The sequence below is a fragment of the Lates calcarifer genome, linkage group LG16_LG22 (genome assembly GCF_001640805.2).
Source record: "Lates calcarifer isolate ASB-BC8 linkage group LG16_LG22, TLL_Latcal_v3, whole genome shotgun sequence".
NCBI classification, from domain to species: domain Eukaryota; kingdom Metazoa; phylum Chordata; class Actinopteri; family Centropomidae; genus Lates; species Lates calcarifer.
Genome location: NC_066848.1, coordinates 21,846,265 through 21,868,333, shown reverse-complemented (window position 1 = coordinate 21,868,333; position 22,069 = coordinate 21,846,265). Strand labels below are relative to the sequence as shown.

General features: G+C 41.3%; 1 protein-coding gene across 3 annotated transcripts in view; it reads left to right on the top strand.

Annotated features, from left to right (window-relative positions):
* The window catches only part of fbxw4 (F-box and WD repeat domain containing 4), a 61,059-nt gene extending 40,669 nt beyond the window's left edge, over positions 1-20,390 (top strand). For 2 of the 3 annotated variants that reach the window (XM_018694075.2, XM_018694074.2), the window contains 3 exons: positions 14,333-14,473; positions 19,920-20,061; positions 20,171-20,390. In XM_018694075.2, coding sequence (XP_018549591.1) covers positions 14,333-14,473; positions 19,920-20,061; positions 20,171-20,305 — 418 coding nt within the window. In that variant the 3' untranslated portion in view covers positions 20,306-20,390. The remainder of the gene's footprint in view (positions 1-14,332; positions 14,474-19,919; positions 20,062-20,170) is intronic. The other variant, XM_018694077.2, reaches the window with a different exon arrangement.
* The last annotated feature ends 1,679 nt before the right edge of the window (positions 20,391-22,069 follow it).

Sequence of the window (22,069 nt, the reverse complement as noted above, 5' to 3'; positions counted from 1 at the left end):
CAAGAGAGGAGGAGGAAATAGTTGCTTGTCGAGGCAAAATGTGTAAATAAAGCTGGCAAAAGATATTTTTCACAATGGGTTGTGATTTCATACCGTAGAACCAAAAAAGTGATCATTGAAAAGGTCTATAATGATTCTCAGTAGGGTCTGTATCTGCATCAACAGTCTAGGTTATCATAAATCACTTTCAGACAGTAGCAGTTTTGACAGTATTTGAGCTCTATCAAAATGGTTCAGTATTATTGCTCTTGAATAATAAAAAGGTGTTCTTTCTCACCCTAACCTGCGCCAAGCCCTAGCCCTAATCCTCACCAGTTATCTTTGCATTGTTTAACCTAAGACATAACCCAACCATGGAGAGTCGTACTACTCAATATACACAAGACAGGCTCATTGTGCGAGACCTTCTTTAAATGCTGTGTCTTAAACAATGTCTACAAGTATCTATTAAAAAATAACAGTCATCATGTAGAACACAACTAAGGCAAAGCTAACTATTCACATTTAACCAAATCAGTAGCCCCTTTTGTAGTTTCCTGCCTCCAGACAGGCTGATTTGAACCTAGAGGTCATCATCAACAAGCAAATTATATTTGTACTTGTAGAGATAAGTTTGATGATGCTCAGTGCAAACTCACCTTGTTTAATACTACTGTATGTAGACAAACAACACAGGCCGGGATTTTTTAAAATAATCATAGATCACAATCACAATATTGGTTCAGGAAACTGCTTTGATATTTTCCTTATTTTTTATAAGCCCTACTTGATACCCATAATTATTCTGCATTAGTAGAATCATTTTCTTTTGCTTAGCTCCAACTGCAGGTTAAAGAAAAATTTGAAGCCCAGGCTGCCATTGAGCTCTTGGGGGTGTGATTTTATTTCCATTCAACACTTTCTCTTTTTCACTCCATTGCAATTAATTCTTTTTTTCATCACAGTGGCACAAAGGGGTCTTATGATCAGCCATATAGAGGGGGATCCCACACAAGTGGCTCCATCAGAGCAGCACCCCAACTTTTCACACTGTCTTCGCTCATGGCTAAACACAGAGGGGGAAAAAAGCATCAAAGAGAAAGGACCCTGACCATCACTCCCAACTCCCAAGATTCCCCTCTGTTCCTTCAGAAAGGGAGCCCTCCTTTTTTTACAATCAAATGGCCAGGCAAGGATTCCTGACATTCCTGACACTGAAAAGAACAGGGTTAAAGTCTGCATTGGGCTGGAGGCTCTGTTATACAAATTGCAGCTGTATTGTCTTTGCAGTGCACACGTGTATGTGACATTTTGAAGGTGGTCATTGTTGATGGATCCCAGCAGCCAGTGCCCCTCCTCTCTACTGTGTCTACCAGGAAGGCTCACATTCCTGCTGCAGTTGTGCTGCGGTGAGCTCAGAGGTTCAGGGTAAACTGGATGGACATGCAGCAGGTTGCATGGCTCCCCTCTGTTTGTCTTAGCCAGTAAAAACCTCAGCAGGGCTCCTTTTCTCTACCTGTCTGATGGCTTTTGACGAGAGGGCCTGTTTCCCAGTGCGTCCCCAGGCTCCTGTTTAGAGCTCAGACTTAACTTTACAAGAGCCTCCAACCACTTCTGGTACAAAACACACACACTGCTTTTCTTTAGCTGTCCCCACACTAAAGGATAATGCCCTTAGCTTCTTCTGTTTTTTTTTTCAACATTGTCAATTCATTAATGATTCCTTTCACAACTTGTGTGTGTGTGGCCCCTAAAGCCAACCTGACCCCTGCAGTGAGACCAGACAGGCTTAAATCAGGACTTAGACCCTGTGTGTCACACAGCCAGTAGCCCTCTCATAACAATCACTAAGTCTGTGCCCCCTAAGACCACCAGTCTGCCCATCTCACAAATTAGCTGCCACACTGCAGCTCAAACTTTGTTCTCATGCAGCAAAATGACTTCACTCAAAAATCAATGATTTTCCTTTGAATCTTTGTCATTTTAATGGAAATTTTTACATCAGTTTCAAAGAATCACTGTTTTTAGGGTTGCGGCTAATGTTACAACCTGGGCCCTGTTTTTTAGTTTAGTATTTCTGTTATGATTAGTCCAGCAACATTAAATGTAGTGCATAACACAACTGAGTAAACCTGCATACTATCTTGAAAATGTTAAACGATTACAATGATTGTATAGTATTTTTATGTTGAACTGTAGGGTATTTGAAAACAAAAAGTAAACAGGTTAGATGGAATACTTTGAAAATACAGGGCCCAAAGTACAACCTTAATGCAACAAAGGTGAGTACAACTATGATTTCCAGTTAAAGGTAATTGCATGGACAAGTATATATAAGAACCTGTGGACACCACAGTTTCCACTTTGGCCAGGGTTGTGTCTAATGCAACACAGCTCCACATGGTAAGGAACTGCCTGAACAAGTATTGTGAGACTCTGAGAGTACAACAGCATCAGCAGGCCACTGAACATATGCTGAAACACAGCTGCAGCAGTGGTTAGGAGATATAGGAAGAGCCATTCTACCAAAAACAGGAAGTGCAGAGGCCACTCTAAAAAAGGATGCCATACACATTTGCTATTTACACAACCTTGCAATGAAAAACAGATGGGCAAGTGTTTCAGTGACTGATCAGATAGTGTAAAGGACATTGCATTAAATCAACCTCTCCAAACCACATAGAAGAAAAAAAAATGCTCAAAAACTGTACAAAACAACACAAAGAAGACTGATAAATATTCACATGTTCCTCTGTCAGATTACACCTAAATTTGTTTGAGTCAGATGTGGTCCAGCATGTTTGATGGGGACCTGGTCAGGACTAGCACAGAGACTACACAGTGTAACCTGTGAAACATGAAGGTGGGATTGTGCCGAAATGGGGCTGCATAAGTGCAAAAAGTGTAGGGGAGATGATATTTAAAGATGTCACTATGAATGCAGGTTTTCATACCGTAAATGGTTTTCATACCGTAAAAGATTATTTTCAGTCTCAAGAGAAGAATCCAAACTGCAAAAACCACACAAGAGTTTGTAAAGAAAAAGAAAACTATGACATGACATGGTCAAGTATGTCCTCCAATAGAAAACCTTGAAGCAGAAGGGAGAGCAACAAAAAGCTTCCAGCAGCTGTAAAGAATTATCTGTGAAGAATGGCAGGATATTTCTCCACAGATTTGTGTTAGACTAGATTCCAAAAAACTGAATCTCACTGATGAAGGCTGTAATGTCTTTAGTTACAGTTGGTTCTTTAATATGGACCTTGGTTCTTAAATATGGACCTTTCATCATAGCTACAGTTGAGGACAAAATAATTAGCCCTGCTTCAAAATTTTCCCAAGTGCTTTTTTAACAGGACAAGGAATTTTCAACATAGCATTTCAAAACTTACTAGTTTTCTTTAGAAAGCATACATTATTTCTAGTTGCACACAATAACAGAACTATTTCAGAAAAAACAAAAATTACTAGGGTCAATATTATTAACCCCCGTAAGAACTGACCATTTTATTGAGCCATAGCACAAACCACTGTTTTGCAATGATGTGCTTTGTAATGCTCAAAGCTTGTAAAATCAAGTTAAAACCGAGGGTTACCTCCCAATTTACACACAGTATAAAAACTTCAGTAAAGGCTTGAGCTGTCACTGGAGAAAGCCTCATGCCAAAAACAAAAGAAATCAGTTTAGACTTGAGAAAAAGAATTGGTGATGCTCACAAAGCAGGAGAAGGATATACAAAGTTATCACAGCATTTCCAAGTGTCAAGAACTGGAGTGAGAAGCATCATCAAGAAATTCAAAGAGAGCCACACAGTACAGAACAAGCCTGGCAGAGGCAGGAAGCAAAAGATTTTAAAGACCCTGCAAAGAAAACTAGTGAGAGATGTGTCTAAAGACCTCAGAACAACTGCCAAGACGCTAGTGAATGACTTAGCCAAGTCGGGAAGTGTAGTCTCAAAGTACACAATGACTAGAGCTCTGCACAGGAATGGACTGCAAGGTTGCAGACCAAGAAAAACTCAATTTCTGTAGAAGAGACACCTTCAAGTCAGACTGAAGTATGCTAAGGACAACCTGGAGAAAGATTATGCATACTGGAAGCATGTCTTTTGATCGGATGAGACAAAACTAGAGCTCACATCGTCCCCAAAGAGTAAAACACATTGGTGGGAGTATTATGCTGGGGGATGCTTCAGTGCATCTGAAACTGGGAATCTCGTCAAGGTGGAAGGAATCATGAAGAAAGAAGGGTATGTGAAGATTTTGAAAGAAAACCTTAAGCAGTCGGCAGCAAAACTGGGTCTGGGTCGTTGCTTTGTCTTCCAACACGACAACGACCCAAAACATACGTCCAGAAGACCAAAGTAAATGTTATTGACTGACCTGCACAAAGCCCTGACTTGAATCCCATTGAAAATCTGTGGGATGAACTGAAGACAAAGGTCCATGCCAGAAGGCCATCAAATCTGGAGGAGATTTGCCAAAGAAGAATGGGCTAGGATTCATGTCAGAGACTTGTTGAAAACTACAACAAAAACTGCAGGCTGTTATCCAGCAAAAAGGATACACAAGTGACTATTAGCATCATATACTTCATATACTTTCATAGGGGGACTAATGATTTCATCCTTATCTGTATATAGACATTTCTGTTTCTCAAATGAATTGGCTTCATTCTTATTGGGCTCTAGCTAAAAACAAATACAGTTCTAAAATGTAAATGGACAGGATTTGTAATTATTAAACATTTCAGTATTTACCAGGAGTGTACTCACTTTTGCTTAATTTCTTTCCAAAATACCATATTGTAGTTACCCAAACATTTTGCCTGTCTTGTCTTCATCTGGGTAGTATCTGAAATTGTTTTCTTTTTTCTTTTTTTTTTTGGTTATTGTTGTTCAAGTAGTTGTTCAATTATGACTGTAATGTTGTGTTGTGTATTTATGGTCGGGCTGAACGATTTTGGGAAAAAACTCTAATTGCGATTTACAATCCAGGATTCACTATATACATGTAAAACATATGATGGAGCATTACCATTTAAGATATCACTGAAATATTAACAGCTCTGTGTACTAATCCAAGGATGAGAATGAAAATATATGAATCCAAAATGTATTTATTCTAACAATAAATGGTATAGAACATACACATAATGATCCATAGAACAATTCTTACAAAACAAACAGTAGCACTACGTTCGCCTGCCTTCTCTGCAGTAACGTTACATCGGTCAAACTGCTGCCTATGGTGATTTTTCAAATGCTGATACACTGAGGGGGAATGACAGGAGACTGACAGGCACACAGAGAGTCTGTAGAGACAGACACAGCTGATTAAAACTCTACAGGGTTTGTCCCAGTAGAAAATACAGAATACAAATACAAATCTAACTTAATGTAGCGAGCTGCTACTGTATAGCAGAAACACTGCAGATAAAGTTGGTGTCTTGGTCACAGCTCAGTTCTCTCTCTTGCCAGCCTATGCACACTGTCAGCCGGTTTTAACTCATAACACCAGTAGTTTCCGCTTTAACTGTGTCCATTCTTGCAACTAGAAAGGTGGATAGGTTTTGCCCGGGGGCTGCTGCCATGGTGATTTATGATTTATCCCTTTCCCCGCCATTATTGTCCTGAAAGACAATATAATGTGACAGGCTGTTGTAAGTGTAGACTACAGACCAAAATATGCAGTATTAATGATGGGAAATATGAATGAGTAGAACTTTATAGGATGTTTATATTTCATCCAGGTTCAGTTTCCACTGAGGCTGAAATACTGTTAACATGAAGTTCATACTGAACATAACAGCATTACATTCATACATATACAGCCTGAGTGTTCCAGGCAGAACATCATTAACAGAGAGTAACAGCTCATTCTCAGACATGTGACCCACGTGTTGACTGTAATCCAAGTATCCGAAAAATCATCACATATTTTCATCATTTTTCATGTCCTTACATCTCATATTACAGAGAAAGAAAGACCCCAGAGAACATGTGACAAGTCTCCGTGGCTTTGTTGGCAGTTTTATATTGTGTCGTTAGAGTCTCTTTAAATTCCTTGTAAACTGACAGAATTAACGTGCGCTCTTCATCTGAGAGATACAGTGCACGCCCGTTTTATGCACACACATTAATTCTGATTACGTTAACACTGACTCAGCTTACTGACATTTTAACCACCAGATCGAGGCAGCCAGGGTTTGTCAACCTCGACTTTCCTTGCCTATTCCTAGCCTATTCCAGCTGTCATTGAGCAAGAGGCAGGATACACCCTGTACGGATTGCCAGTCCATCGCAGGGCCAACATATACAGACAAACAACCATTCACACTCACATTCACACCCACCTCACGTCTTTGGACAGTGGGAGGAAGCCAGAGTACCAAGAGAGAACCCACGTACGCACAGGGAGAACAACAAACTCCACACAGAAAACCCCCAGGCTCAAACCCAGAACCTTCTTGCTGTGAGGCAACGGTGCTAACCACTGCACCACCGTGCCACCCTGAAAACTGTGCATACACACAGTGATTACAGCAGGTTGACATGAAGACGGTCTTTAAACTGTGAGGGACTTTTACGAACAGTTTGGGTGTGGACACTCCCTGCTCACCAGAGAGCCAGTCCAGATCCTCACCCAGGTGCTTACCATCTCCCACCTGGACCAACATCCTCCTCTCGGGAGCCCCTATATCAGCCACCAGACTTCTACAGCTGTTCCACAGTGCTGCTGCCTGTCTGCTTTTGAGGATGAAAAACTATTTGTGCAGTTAAAACACAGCTTTAGTCCTCATTATATAGGTATTTGGTGACAAACTCTCCTTTTGCTAGAAGCTCTGTTTTAAAACATGTGACTCAAGGAAACCCTGGAACAACAAAATGATTCTCCATTGCTCTTTATTATTCCTTTTTTGTAAACTTATTTGTCTCCATCAGGATCCTGTAGGAATGATGATTCAGTTTTCCCAGTGGGTTTTCCCAGTGGGCTGTGAGTTGGTCAATAGTTCGGCTGTTAATGGATTTTGATCTGATCGTCTGAACTTAACCTGCTCTGAGCAGGTTAGCCCTGCAAAATATAGGTTACCATGGTGATCTACTCCAGTTAAAAGTGAACCAGCCACATAACCCAGTAATCCCACTCCATGGCACAGGCTCCAGTAATTCAAGTAGTATAAAGATTTACTAAACTCAGGTAAGCCAAGTTTATTAAACTACAGTGAGCTCTGATGTCACAGATCTCAATCTGATCCAGCATCTGTGGGAGGAACAAACCAGATCCATGGAGGCCCCACCCCACAACCCACAGGACCCAGAGGATCTGCAACAAATGTCTCAGTGCTAGACACCACAGGACACCCACAGGTCCTGTGTCCATGTCCTGACGGCTCAGAATTGTTTTGGCAGCATAAGGGGGAACGACAATATTAGGGTGGTCCCACAGATATTGGATCACATTGGGATCTGGGGAGTTTGTGGGCTAGGTCAACACATTAGGCTCTTTGTCATGTTCCTAGGGCCATTTGTGTACAGTTTTTGCAGTGTGATTGAAGCATTGTCCTGCTGGGGAAGGCCCCTGCCATTGGGGAGTGCTTTTGCTATGGCGGGGTGTGCTTGGTCTGTAACAATATTTAGTCGGCGGCATGTATCAAAGTAACATTGAGATAAAAACCGGTTTCTCAGGAGAACATTGTATTGTAACCAAATAATCAATGTTATTCCCTTCACCTGTTTGTGGTCATAATGTTATGGCTGATTAGTGAATGTCCGGCATCACTGTCTCTGTGGTTAAAGATGCCATGAAAATGATGTCAGAGCTTTCTGAAACAATGTAATCATAAACACGTCACATGACAGCTTCTCTGCAGAAGAAACAATAACAAGAAAACCATGGCTGATGAACACTATGAACGTGGAGACAAAGGAAAGCTTATACCTGTTGCTTTTACACCTGTCTACCTGATAGTAGAAGTTCGTACTCATGGTGTAAAATGTATATTGGGTCCTTCAGAATCCTGTGTGCCTGTCTGACTATCACTGACTCATAAGTGCTTAGAAGGATATTCCTTTTTCCCCACCACCTTCATTGCGATTCTGATCATGTTTGTGATTTTTGCTTTTGGCTGGGCTGTGAGGGTGCTATACCACGATGCCAGGCCATACCTAATAATACTTGTCAGCACAACATTCTAAAAAGTCAACTTGATGTCAGAATGCACGCCATACATTTTAAGTTGTTGTCAGTGATTATGCCCAAATATTTGTTTGAGCACCCCTGTTCGATTACATGGTTCTCAGCGGTAACAGGGTCATGGGTTCCCACCTCTCTTGGGTCAAATATTATCTCTTTAGTTTTAGCAGTGTTGAGAATGAGGTAGTGACTGGCACACCAGACTTTGAAGGAAGCAATTCTTGTCATGGTACACAGAGGGGCAGTCACTACTTTGCAGCAGGCTTAATATAATCGTATCATCAGAAAATTTAATTACATAACTATTCAGCTGTGTGTTCCTACATTCATTTGTATACAGTGTAAATAGGATAGAACTCACACAGCATTGGGGTACTCCTTTACTGCAGTACATGATCTCTAAGAGGGAGCTGTTGATTTTAACCTGCTGAGATCTATTAGTTAAAAGGGAATAAAATCATTTGATAATAAAAGAGTTCACATGCATATCCTTTAGCTTCTGAATAAACAAGTGAGGTTGAAGTGTGTTAACAGCAGAGGTAAAATCTCCAAATAAGACACATGCATAGGCCTTAGGGTCTTCAAGGTGCTTACTGATTAGATGTGTCACACTGATGACAGTGTCCTCTGTACTCCAACCCTACCTGTGTGCAAATTGTAAGAGGTCCATGTAGGAAGCCACCTCAGACTTAAGCATAACTCTCAAAGCATTTCAGAACAACTGAAGTTAAAGTTATAGATCTTAAGTCATTATTAGCAGATGGGCATGATGTTTTTGGTACAGGAGTGATTATGGACTTTTTCCAGAGGGGTGGCACATTGTGACAGTTGAGGGATTTTTGGAAAATAGGGTACCAAGCAGGAGTTTATTCAAGTGAACATTTTTTAATAGAAAAGCAGATAGGCCATCTGGTCCTGTTGATTTCTTATTGGCACACTTTACTAGGCAAATGTCTGTAACTAGGCTGTTCAATTACTGGTCCTTCAGAGACTTCTGTATTGACAATGGCTTCTAAAGCCTCAGCTCCTGCCTGTGTAAAGTAATGTGTCTCAAATCTAAAGAAAAAGTCATTCAGCTCGTCGGCTTTATCCTGGTCAGTCAGGGTTATGATTCATTTTCTCTGAGGGTTCAAGTTTGTGATGTTTCTCATGTGTTCACAGAGTCTTCTATTGTGAGCTGAAGCTCTGTTCAATGGCAGATCTGTGTTTTTCCCTAGCCACTTTCAGAAGCTGATTGAGTTCCTTTCGAGCTGAAGCCATACCCACCCCATCTTTGTTTCTGAAAGCCACTTTCTTTTTATTAATGCAATCCTTGACTTCCTTTGTAATATGTGGCTTGTTGTTGGGTGTAGGACGTCCTTTTTGGGGACTACATTGCAGAGTTTAATGTGTGCTGAGGAAACAGCCTGTGAGTGTTTCTGCAATGTTTTCTGTCCACTGGATTTAAGCGCTGTTTTCTAGGCAGGCATGAGATGGGTCGTAGAGTGATCAGACTTGGGGAGAAGAGGAAGGGCCTTGGCTGTATACACACTTCTGATGTTACCATAATATTAATCTAAAACTCTGTCAATCCTTGTGCCACATTTACCATACTGATAATTCACGTTTGCACTGATTAAAACCACCAAGGATAAAAACAGGAGTCCCTGGAGTTGGGTATGAACACATAGTGCTACATTATCAGCAGCTGTAGTAGCATTCCCACCAGGGGGAATAAATGCAGCACAGAGAATAATGTTACCAAACTCCCTTGGCAAGTAAAAAGGTCTAATGGAGATACAGAGTAGTTCTAAGTCAGGAGTGCACATGGTTTCTCTAATTCTCTGTATTGTTTACACCAATTGTTGCTCACATAGAAACACAAGCCTCCTTCTTGGTTTTTCCCTGATGAGTCTGCTCTGTCTGCCTGTAACTCCAACGCTGAGCCACAGTCTCTGTTCTCGTAACATTACCTCCTGTTTGTGGGGAGCTCAACCATTTTGTTGCACAGTGACCTCACATTAATTAGAATTATGAAGGGCAGCAGCAGTGTGTTCCCTCTTCTGCGGATGCCACCTTGCCTGCCCTTCTTTCATTGGGGGCGGTATAGGCTTCCAGTTGGCAACCCTCTGATATCCTGATAGGTTGGCTGGCGGTGTGTCCTTTGGCCAGAGTACTTCTGTGTGCATTGATGGTATGGGCGAGCTCCTGCATAGCACATGGGTAGAAGTGACGCCATAGTTCAATGTTTGTACACAACGCAGTTCAAGGGGTAGCTGGCCCAGTGTGGTTTACAGCTAGCAAAGGTAACTAGCTTGCTAGCAGCTGGGTGTTGAGTCCCATCATGTCCCATTTCAGTCTGGTAGTGGGGGAAAGGTTAACACTTTATTAGTATAGTGCTTTTACAAGAAATGCAGCCCTGGGAGATGGATTAACACATTTTAATTTTTTTAATATGGTGACTATAACAACAATGCAAAACAACACCTGTCTCCTCCTTGAATCAGGTAAAACTAATTAGAGCAAAAAGATCTACAGGCTCTACAGGCTCTGATGCTTTTCAATATTTTATTAAAAGACTACACCTGTCTTGATGTATGGTTTTTATTTACTTCATACTTCAGACAATAAGTAGTTTCCTATAGGTCAGTCTTTTAATACAGTTGGAGCATTACTAACATACTGACATCTTTTTTTCTTATAAAATAAGATAATCCTTTATTAATCCCACAATGGGGAAATTTACAACAATGGGGAAATTTACTTATTAACTTACTTAAACTTATCAACCATAGGCTGATGTTTGAGGATAATAATTGTACAGGAAGAAATTTTTCCCCTTGCTGAAAATGTTCTGACTCATGACCCTGAAACTATAACAAACTACATCACTACGTATAACATAATTCACATGCAGTATGTCATTACTACATTTCCACTGATTTCGGTTTGATGACTTTAACAGTATCTAACATAAACCAACCTGTGATTTGTACAGCTTACAGTTATAATGGTGTGTTCCTGAGTACATCACTAACCCTTTAAGGGCAGACATTGTGATGGTTATGACTCAGCCAGTCAGCTATGTTTTAGAACGATCACATGTGACACTTTTCAGTCAGACGCAGGTAGTTAATATTATGGACCCAGACAAGCACTAGAAAGGATGGTCAGATCAGAACATTGTGCCGCTGCTCACAAACAGATACAGTTATTTTGACAGATTATATGCTTACGCCTCCATCCTGTAATCACACACATCCCATAAAAGCCAGTGACCTACCAATTTGAGAATCCCTGCTGTTTTGCACTGTGCACCAGCACATTGCATGGTGCTGTTACCAGCTTTAAGATCCCGGCGCAGGTGTCAGGTTCATTTTATGGAAGCCCAGCTTTTATTTTCCTCTTACATTGAGTGTTTCTTACTTTTTTTAAGAACAGCGTTAGATTGTAATCATCTTGTTTGAAGGTTTTCAGGGGCTGCAGTTATGAATTGGTGATCTCTTTTTAGTTAGAGTGGTGGTGCTGTGATGGAGACATCATTATTTATGAACATCCCTTAGGCTTGAATGAGTTTCTTTTTGTGTGGCATGTGCTAAGCTCCTTGGTTTTAGTGGTAAGGGGAAAATGAGGGGTCACTACCCCACACAGATACAAACGCAGCCTCATCACAGACTCCCCATTGGCCCGGGTTTAGTCATGAGATCCTGGCAATGAGAGAGCTCTCACCCAATAAGGCACCCTGTGGGGAAAGCCCTGGTCCAATAAGACAGCCCCCTGGGGTAAGGCTGGGGGATTACCAGCCCAAGTCTGTGGATTGAGCTCCAGGGCAAGGGAGGGGGGCACGAGTCAAAGCACAGGGCTGCTCTGTCGCCAAGGCCAGCAGATTCCTTTAAATGGTTGCTACGGGGCAGGTATCAAACGTGTGAGAGTCGCACAGAGTCACGGTCATGGAGGGTATTAAATGGCAACAAAGACACAGTTATTCTGCAATAATCCGCCCTGCTGAGTGCAAGTTATTCTCCAATAATCAAGAGGCGAGGAGCAAGCGGCACAGAGCTGTGATCACAAGAGCATGGTGCTGCATGGAGCTTTACTCATACACACATACACACACACAGGTCACACCCATCAACCCAAACAAACTTTCTTTATCACTTGTACATACACACAGTTTATATGTGTCCCCAGGCCCACACTCAGAGCTGTATTCACTAATCCAGACTCAGTAACACACAGACAATTCTCTGTCAGCATTGACTCCAAGTAAACACATTTTTTTTAGTATGGAAAGTATGGAAAATATAACTTGAACTATTGTAACAATCATGACAGTAATCACAACAGTAATGGTGATAATAATGGGACAAAAATGTGCATCTCTGGCCATATAAAATTATATTAGTGATAGCATTTATATTCAGTATATCATTAAATGTTGGTGAATGCTTCTCCCAATGTGTAATAGAATAGGCTGCAGCCATCTGTGCACCTTAACAGGAGGAAGCATGCCATGATATTAAGTAAAGGAATTTGAGCGATTCGACAGTATTGTATGTATTGTGACACTATATGAATTTGTATGTATGTGGTAAAGTTTCTTTTCAATTATTTAATTCACTGAGTAACACAAAAACAGACATTTCCATTTTATCAACAGGATCAGGGAATAAAAGTGCACCATGATAGGATTATACCCATATTGGCCAGTCCTACATTAATATTTGTTCTAATTAGTTCATTCATCCATTCATTATCTCTATTGCTTATCCATTAAGGGTCGCGGGGGGGCTGGAGCCTATCCCAACTGACATTGGGCGAGAGGTACACCCTGTATGGATCACCAGTCCATCACAGGGCCAACACATATAGACAACCATTCCCACTCACATTCACACCTAAGGGGAATTTTTGAGTCACCAATTAACCTAACAGGCATGTCTTTGGATGGCAGGAGGAAGCCGGAGTACCCAGAGAGAACCCACGTATGCACAGGGAGAACATGCAAACTCCTCACAGAAAAGCCCCAGGGCTCAAACCCAGAACCTTCTTGCTGTGAGGCAACGGTGCTAACGACTACACCACTGTGCCGCCCGTTCAACTTAATATGTGTTGATTAATTAATTTGGTTCAGTTTTCTTTCAACTTAGTAATTTTTAGTCAAATATATGCTGGGTTTATGCTTGAGACAAGGAGTTACCGGGAGTCCCACAGTAGCAACCTTGACTTACTACAATGCTAGATGATTTGATGGAATTCAAACACATTTTCAGTGGGTGTTGGCCTCTGTCAGGGTTGTCCCTTTACTCTGACTCTGTTTATGATTTTTATGGACAGGTTCACAGTTGAGGGGAGGAGAGTGTCCAGTTTGGAGCCTTCAGAATCACTTCTCTGCTCTTTGCAGATGATGTGGTTCTATTGCTTTCATTTGACTATGACCTTCAGCATGCACCAGGGTGGTTTATAGGTGAATGTGAAGTGGCCAGGATGAGAGTCAGCTCCTCCAAGTCCATGGTTCTCTGCTGGAAAAGTAGAAATTGCTTCCTCTGAAGTCAGCCACTTCCCCAAGTGAAGAGGTTCAAGTATATCTGGGTCTTGTTCACTAGTGGAGGTAAAATAAAGCATGAGGTCAACACGTGGACTGGTGTAGCATCAGCAAAAATGTGGGTGTTGTACCAGACCATTCTGGTGAAGAGGTAACTAGGCCAGAACCCTCAGTCCAACCCTCATCTGTGGTCATGAGCTTTGGGTAGTGACAAATGAATGAGGTCACAGATGAATTTCCAGAATGAGTTTTCTCCATAAGGTGACTGAACTTAGGTGACAAGGTATGTCCAACCAGTAGGGTTGGACATACCTTGTCAGGTAGACCTTGTCAGAGTAGACACAGAAACCACTAGACAAATGAAATATCTCATCTGACTTGGATGCCTTGGGATCGCCCAGGAGGAGCTGGAAAACATTGCTGGGGAGAGAGATGTCTGGACTGCCACGCTCAGCCTGCTCCCACTGCAGTCCAACCCCAGATTGCAGTGGGATTGGGCCAATATACTGAAAGCTTCTAGGCTCATAAATGAGGGGAGAAAAACAATCATCATCATCAACACACATTCACATGTAAAAACAATTTTTTTTTTCATCTCTTTTCATGTTTCTCCCTCCCTCTCTCCACCACCAGGTTGGAGTGTGTGTGCAGTCTGGGCTCAGAGTTTCGTCGCGGGGCCGGTGTGTTGGACATGGTTTTTGAGTCTCCGTTCCAGCTCTTTACCTGTGGCTATGATACCTTCATTCGACTGTGGGACCTCCGAATCAACCCACAGTATGCCACCATTTTTCTATTGTTGAGTTCAACAGTTAGTGAATTAGTTAATACTCTAGAATTTTATCATGAGACCATTAGTAGACATTACATTCTGTAAGTATGCAGCAAAACAGTTTCATTCAATGGTTAGTTCAGTGTTCATCAGTGAATGTTGGATCTTTTGGTTCAACAGGAACATCTACAGTACTTCTACTGTGCAGTGCTTCAGACTTTTACCACAACATTCTTGAGACCAGAGCTGTAGACTGTGTCCCAGTATTTATTCTGGGAATTCAGGGTCTTAACGATTTCTGTCAAGTTTAGAAGTTTACAGCTGACAGTAAGAGGATACTGTAAACACACTGTAAATGGATGTAAGAATCTGTAAATGGATGTAAGAATCTTAAAATGTTTGTGAGATGTTGTTGGAATTACAATTTAAGTTGAAGCACTTAAAGCAGCCGTAGTGTATGCATTTAAAAGTCATTAAGTGTAAACAAAGTACTTCTACTGTAAGCCCCATGGGCAGTTGAATTGTCAGTTTGTATGTAATCTACATTAATAGTTGAAAAGTAGAAGCTGAAAGCAGGGGAACTGTCACATGATGCATAAATAAAAGAAGAAGCTGACATGTCAGGCAATGACAACATAAAAGAATATAAGAAAGCAGGTGCAGTTCACTGTCAGTATTTGTGAAATCCTGTCCTATCCTGTACCATGGCTCAATGGTGCAATGTAATGCAATTAACCTCCAAACACACTCAAATATTTATACTGACCAAATTGAAGGTTTTCCTTAATTTTCATCCCTTATTCTACTAGGTATGATTACTCATGTTAACCCAAAGTAAGAATCTAGCTGTCTTGTTCACAAGTGGGGGTAAAATGGAACATTAGGTCAACAGGTGGATTGGTGCAGCGTCAGCAGTAATGTGGGTGTAGTAGTAGTATGCAGAGGGAGCTTGGAGGATAGAGTATGCCTCTATTTGAGAACTTTGAGAAATATTGTATAATGTTGGATGAGTACCAGTTTTAAATATAACCATAGCCATAGTACCATCACATGGTGCCGCACACTTATTAAATGACCAGGAGGCTTTAGTGTACAAAACATCTTCCAGCCCTCTCCCTCCACAGCCAGCAAACCTGTTACATGGCACGTCACTTTCATCACAAAACAAATATTCATTCATCAGTATTTGTCCAGTGAATATCAATAGTTAATGCAACTCTAATTTTCATGTTAGCTACTTAAATCTACCTATCTCTCTCTTCTATTTCTTTTTCTCTTCTTTCTCTGTCTCCCTCTTGCCTCAACCGGGTGTGTTACCACTGCTTCCAGTACCTGTTCAAATTATGTCACTTGTCACTTGTATAGACAACTTCAAAACAAATCTCCACCTGAAGAACACCTCAGTTGTTTGCAAACTCTTCAGAATGTTCTTAAAACACCAGTCAAGTTTAACTGAGAAAAAAAGAAATGTTAAGCCATTAACATGAACCGTTTCAAACGTATCCCAGACCAGCCATTGTCATTGCCAACCACTGTTAGCAATACCAGCTGATAACAATGCTCTACATGACACATGACACATGAGACAGAACTGTTAGAAACGGTGAAATTAGCAAAGTGTTCACTACTGCTAATGTGAGTAGCAGCCATCTTGAATTCTTATTTCGGAGTTGGTGGGGTTTCTGCGACTTTCCAAGTTTGAAATCCAACTTCAGTGGGCGCCCTAGTCGAAACTTATAGCAACTCAGAGATTCCGACTTCTGAGTACAACTGGAATGCACCATTAAAAGCCCTCTACAAAGTCACATAATTGTGACGTCATAATGCAGCTGAAACAAAGATTTTTCAGTGGCAGACCTCAGCCACCAAATATAGACTATATAGTGGAAACACTGCAGACATAAAGTTGGCGTTTTGGTCATAGCGCAGTTATGAAATCCTATTGCACCGTGGATTGTGTCTCCTGCCTGAGAGTGTTGTCAGTCAGTTTTAACTCATCATAACAGCGGCAGTTGTAGCTTTAACCATGAGCGTTCCTGCAATAGTCATGAAGCTCTCAGCAGACAGGCAGAACTTACCTGACACCAGAGCTGAGAGTATCACAGTGGTCAGATACAGAAACAAGTCAAACTGCACTGTTTTGTGCTGTCTGGTGTTGCTCTGTCCTCCGTTTCAAACACATCTCTACTTCCATCGTTAGTTTTATGGTTGAGTCATTTTAAGGCAAAGCTTGGTTTTACAGTTTACAGCCTGCCATGCTGTTGCTCCTGCATTAATCTGTGTGTGTACCATAAGGAAAAAAGTGTAATGAGTCATCAACTGATATTTTGTGAGTTGAATCAGGGTTTTCCTGATGGATGCATTAAATTGGCAACTTTTAAGGGATGGCCCTAACTTGGTTATTATAATTGTTGCTTTATTATAGCCTACATACTTCTCAGGTGTGACCAAAATTACCGAATGTTCAGTCATGAAAATTGATTTAAAGTCATGGAAATCCATTGGCCAAACACTGTCCATAAATATAAACACTGCCCATGGTTTCCTCAGTATTGTCTTCTTGTTGGGATGAGAAATCTGTGGTGTAAAGATCCCTCCAATCTTTCTATCAGTGTGAGCAAAGGGAGCTAACTGTGTGTGGTGACCATAATGCAGAAGCCCTCACTTCAGAATATACTGACAGGTCCCTAACATGATCAGGGAGGGCAGCATTTATTTAGGACAGCAGGGGTTAGCGGGGTTTCAGGCTGTATTTCAGGGGGATCAGTCAAGTAAGACAAATCAGATGTGATTGGCAGATCGCTCTAGGGACTTGGGGTGAAGGTTGGCAGAGGGGGGTCCCTCTTTAGATATCAATAATTGATACAGTCAAACCTAACCAACCTCAAAAGGCTTCCAGGGTCATCCAGGAGTTTTAGGTTTTCTAGAGGTGGGGCTCACCAACAAAAACAAATGCACTGTGGTAGACAAAAAACCAAATGCAGATTCAGTAGGATCCCATGATGCTTAATATGTCCAATGAATGATCCATTTGATTGTGAACTCTAGTCATCTTTTGATATTTTGAACAATTCACTGACTGTTGGAGTGGATGGGTGGGTAATTTTATGCTAGGATATAAGTATATCAGTATTGTTAGGACATGTATTGGGCCACCAGGTGCTGCCAGAACAGCTTCTGTGTGCCTTGACATTGATTCTACAAATCCTCAAAAAAATAGGGTCGGTCCAAATGACTGCTGAATTAAGTTTTTGTTTTGCACATAAAGAACTGTGTTTGTGTGTGTGTGTGTGTGTGTGTGTGTGTGGGAGAGAGAGAGAGAAAGAGAGAGAGAGACTTGGAGGTGGTGGCTGTGGTTTAGAGTGAGGAGGTGTATTTTGGAGATAAGTATTTTTGGCCAATAGACATTGATCCTCCATTAGAGCAGTCTCATCAATAAGTGATGTAGAGACACCAGGGGCAGACAATGGGGCAGCAGAGATGTCTGGAGGCTCTCTCTTTATCCATCCCCCACCCACCCCCACACACATTCACACACACATACACTCACACAGATAATATATATGCACTCTAAATTTAGCAAGCCTCTGCGTGGAAGGTCACCCACTGTCATTGCATCCTGGAAGTGAAAAATACAAACAATACAAAGCCACAGAAGTCTAAGATGAACAATTCCCCAGTTTACACAAACATACACACATAGACTCCTGTTCACTACAGTATAGGGTTTTCTGTAATCAAGAGATGAAGATTCAGCTTTGACTCCAAACCATCACAACACAGAGAGAGAGAATGAGAGAGAGAGAGATGTAATCCGCCCTGAACTTTTGCCATTCAGATAGTTTCAAGCTTCTATTTTTCAGTTGTTTCTATTTCAGTAATCTCAGTTGGAAGATTTTTGATTTGTGTAAATTGATGGAAATTCCCTTGAAAATCATTAACTTTCTACAAACAAAACAGGACTAAAATCAAATAACTGTCACTGACCCAAAGAATAATAAATATGATAACTTATCAATTTAAACTTATAATTTAAATACATCTGCATTTTTCCTGATTATAAGGAATTTTGGTGCCTTATAATGAGATGTCCTTGAGGTGTAAGTTTAAGGCCCGAAGATTTGATATCAGTCAATTGTTTTTTTAATATTCGGAATTATACACAAACCTGCAGCCATAGAACAGTGTTTGATGGTTGGGTTAATGGGTCATGATCCAGAGACTCATTTTAATTGACTAGAAATTCTCCCCACACCCATGTTTTCAAAGGTGGACAGCAGAAATTATTTTGATCATAGATATGCAAAAACCAAGGTTCTCAACAGCCGGCTCCTTGAACAAAAGTATTTGGGGTACATTCCTTTCCCACCTGGACAACCCCCAAGTTGGAACTAATGATAATAATAATACATTTTATAGAGCACTTTTCAAGATACTGAAAGACGCTTTACTCTAAAGAAAATACCAAATAATATAAAACCCACTAAAAGCATAAGAACTTAAAACATAAAATACATTACACAAACTAAAATACATTAAGTAGCATTATTCAGATATCAAAAGCAGCTCTAAAAAGGTGAACTTTGAGTAGTTTGTTGAGTTGAGTTGTTACAGTATCATATTTGTTTTGAGAGAGAGTTCTGGTCCTGAGTAGTGGGGATAAGAGCTTGGCATCCAATGAACTGAGACTGTGGGAGGGAGAAGGCTGAAGGGGTAAGAGGGGCCTGCTTATGGAGGACTTTGAGTAATGAGTTGGAATTGGATGTGCTGTGAGACAGTAAACTAGTGAAGGTTTTTGAGGTAGATATTGTTTGTCAGAATGACAGAATGACTTGTGAATTCGGCTTCTTCAGACTCACTGTGTAGCACTTATACTGTGTACTGCCTTGGCAGTCTCGCTTAGTTTTGCATTGTTAGTGTGTGTTTGTTCAGTTGTACTGGCTGTGTCTGATGTAATCCTGTCATGTCCGTTGTCTTGTTCACCTTAAAAATAAAGCAGACAATCGGCACTTGAACATCAAGGTCACTGTTTCATTGGAAATCCAATGTGGAGGAGCACAGAGTTAACAGAGAATGTTTCCCTGTTTTAATAGCTACGGTCTATAAGGTACACAAACTATAAGCTAGACAAAGCGTCAGTATATTTTTATATAAAGTATACGCCTATATTTTTGAGAAGGACAGACATCAGTGAAGCTCACAACATTCCTTCACCCTGCAACAAAACATCAGTACCTCTGATAAAAAGATAAGAAGGAAAAACAGTAAAACTCCAGAGACAGCACATTGTCTTCAGCACATGAAGATTCCTCCAGAGAAGAAGCTGCCTTTGACTTAGTACTTCTACATATCTTTTCCATACGTGAAATCATTCAACAGTTCAACAGAAAGTTGTTTTTTTTATTCTGTTCATCTGAGCACATATATTAACTCTACCATCTTTCCCAATAGGAAGTGTGTGATGGAGTGGGAGGAGCCGCATGACAGCGCTCTGTACTGTATCCAGACAGACGGAAATCACATGATAGCCAGTGGCTCCTCATACTATGGTGTTGTGCGACTCTGGGACAAACGACAGACTGAATGCCTGCAGGTATGCACGTTATATCCTGAAATGAATGACTGTGAAATGTGAAGTGTGAAATACCTCACAGATTTTAAAGATAAGTTTAAAATACAATTTTATTCTGTTTGCTGTGCAGTTCTTCCAACTGAGCTCAGACCCAGTGAGCAGCCCAGTGTACTGCCTGAGGTTCAGCAGCACTCACCTGTACGCAGCTCTGGCCACCGCCCTGCACTTACTGGACTTCAGACAGAACCCCATCTACATCAGATGATACACACACACAAATACAGTTCAAAATCATCATTTCAATAAAGCTGTCTATTTTCACAATAAATGCTTTCACGTTTTGCAAGGAACTGATTTACCTTTGTCAATTTTCAAGGATTCAAGGATCCAAGGAGCTTTATTGTCATTCCAACACATGTGAACATGAGGAGAAACGAAATAGGTTACTCTGGTCCCGGTGCAAGCCAATTACAGAATAAATAACTAACTTAGTATAAAATAGAATATGCAGGTAATATAAATATAGAAAATTCACAGTATAGGAAATAAAATGAAATGACACAACAACAATATCCAAAGTCCTTTACCATTGAGGTAGTGTGCAAAAAGTTAAAGTGACAAAACAGTATGTGCAGATATGTTTGTCTGTGGGTGTCGGGGGGGTTGCAGGGGCTACATATATCCGTGGTCGTGGATAGGCTGCGTCCCACAGTCCTCTGTGCAGCTTTCACCACCCTCTGCAGAGCCGTGCCACACGATGATGCAGGAGGACAGGACGCTCTCCACCACACATCTGTAGAAGGAGGTCAGGACTGAGCTCCCCAGTCTGGCACGCCTCAGCCTCCTAAGGAAGCCTTCCTAATCAGGCAGGAAGTGTTGGTGCTCCATTTTGAGCACTAACCTGCGATGGACTGGCGATCTGTCCAGGGTGAACCCTGCATCTTGCCCAATTTCAGCTGGGATAGGCTCCAGCTCCAGGAGACACAAGGTTAGTAACAAGCACAAGAGATATGCCAGAGATTACTCTGATCACAGGTGCTGCCGAGCAGGTGATAGTTAACTACCACTGGTATGGTGGAACTATCTGGTGATGCATGAGTGAAGAGCTGGGGTTCTTGTACTGTAGGGGTTGGATGATGAGCATGATGAGCAGAGTGCAGCTCCCCACTAAACACACACACAGACAAGGGGAAGAGACAGGGAGGGAGAACACAGAAACACAGGGGTAATCACTGGATCCTACATTTCCCATGTGCATCTGGATAGCATCTTTCACTGGACCATGTCTTAAGGTGCGCTCAACTTTGCTGTGCAATGTCACCATGTCATATAACATTAAAACCTTGCAGGAGCAAGACACATGCAGTTCTCTGCCCAGTTTTTTGCAGTTGCTCTCCTCCAGTTCCATCAACTTAGAGCCACCTTTGTCCTGATTGGCTCAAGCCTTCACTGACACGCATGCTGTACAGGACATTTTTAATTCAAAGAACTTCAGAGCCATTATCTCCTGTGGTGATTTCTTCCAGAGTTGATCTAATTTATTTGATCTCCTCTGTCTGGCAGCTCACGTGCACCAACATTGTAATTTTAATACCCTGCAGGAAAGCTGCTCATCAGTTCAGGAGTATTATTATAGAGGCTCTCCTCTTCATACTTTTCTGGCCTGAAATCTTTAGAACCACAGAGCAGTTGTGCAGGTTTTCCACAATGAGTTGGATAGATTTGGTAAATTGTGAGAACAGCTGCAGTCTTTTTATACTCCAACCCTGCAGTTCACATTCACCAGGCAAAGTCAGCCAAAGTCAAACTCCACATCCTAGGTGTGTAACAGGCTGTTATAAATTTGTAAGCCTGATGACATCATGATATCAGTAGCATCAAAATATAGAGATCCAAAATACAGCTGTCAAATGTTGCTAGCTGCTGCTCTACTGGCTTGTGTAACTCCAGTCAATTTCTTCAGAGTTACAGTTACTGTTTTTCTGACAAAATGAGACATGTTCCTGGAATTTACTCATCATTTTCCAGA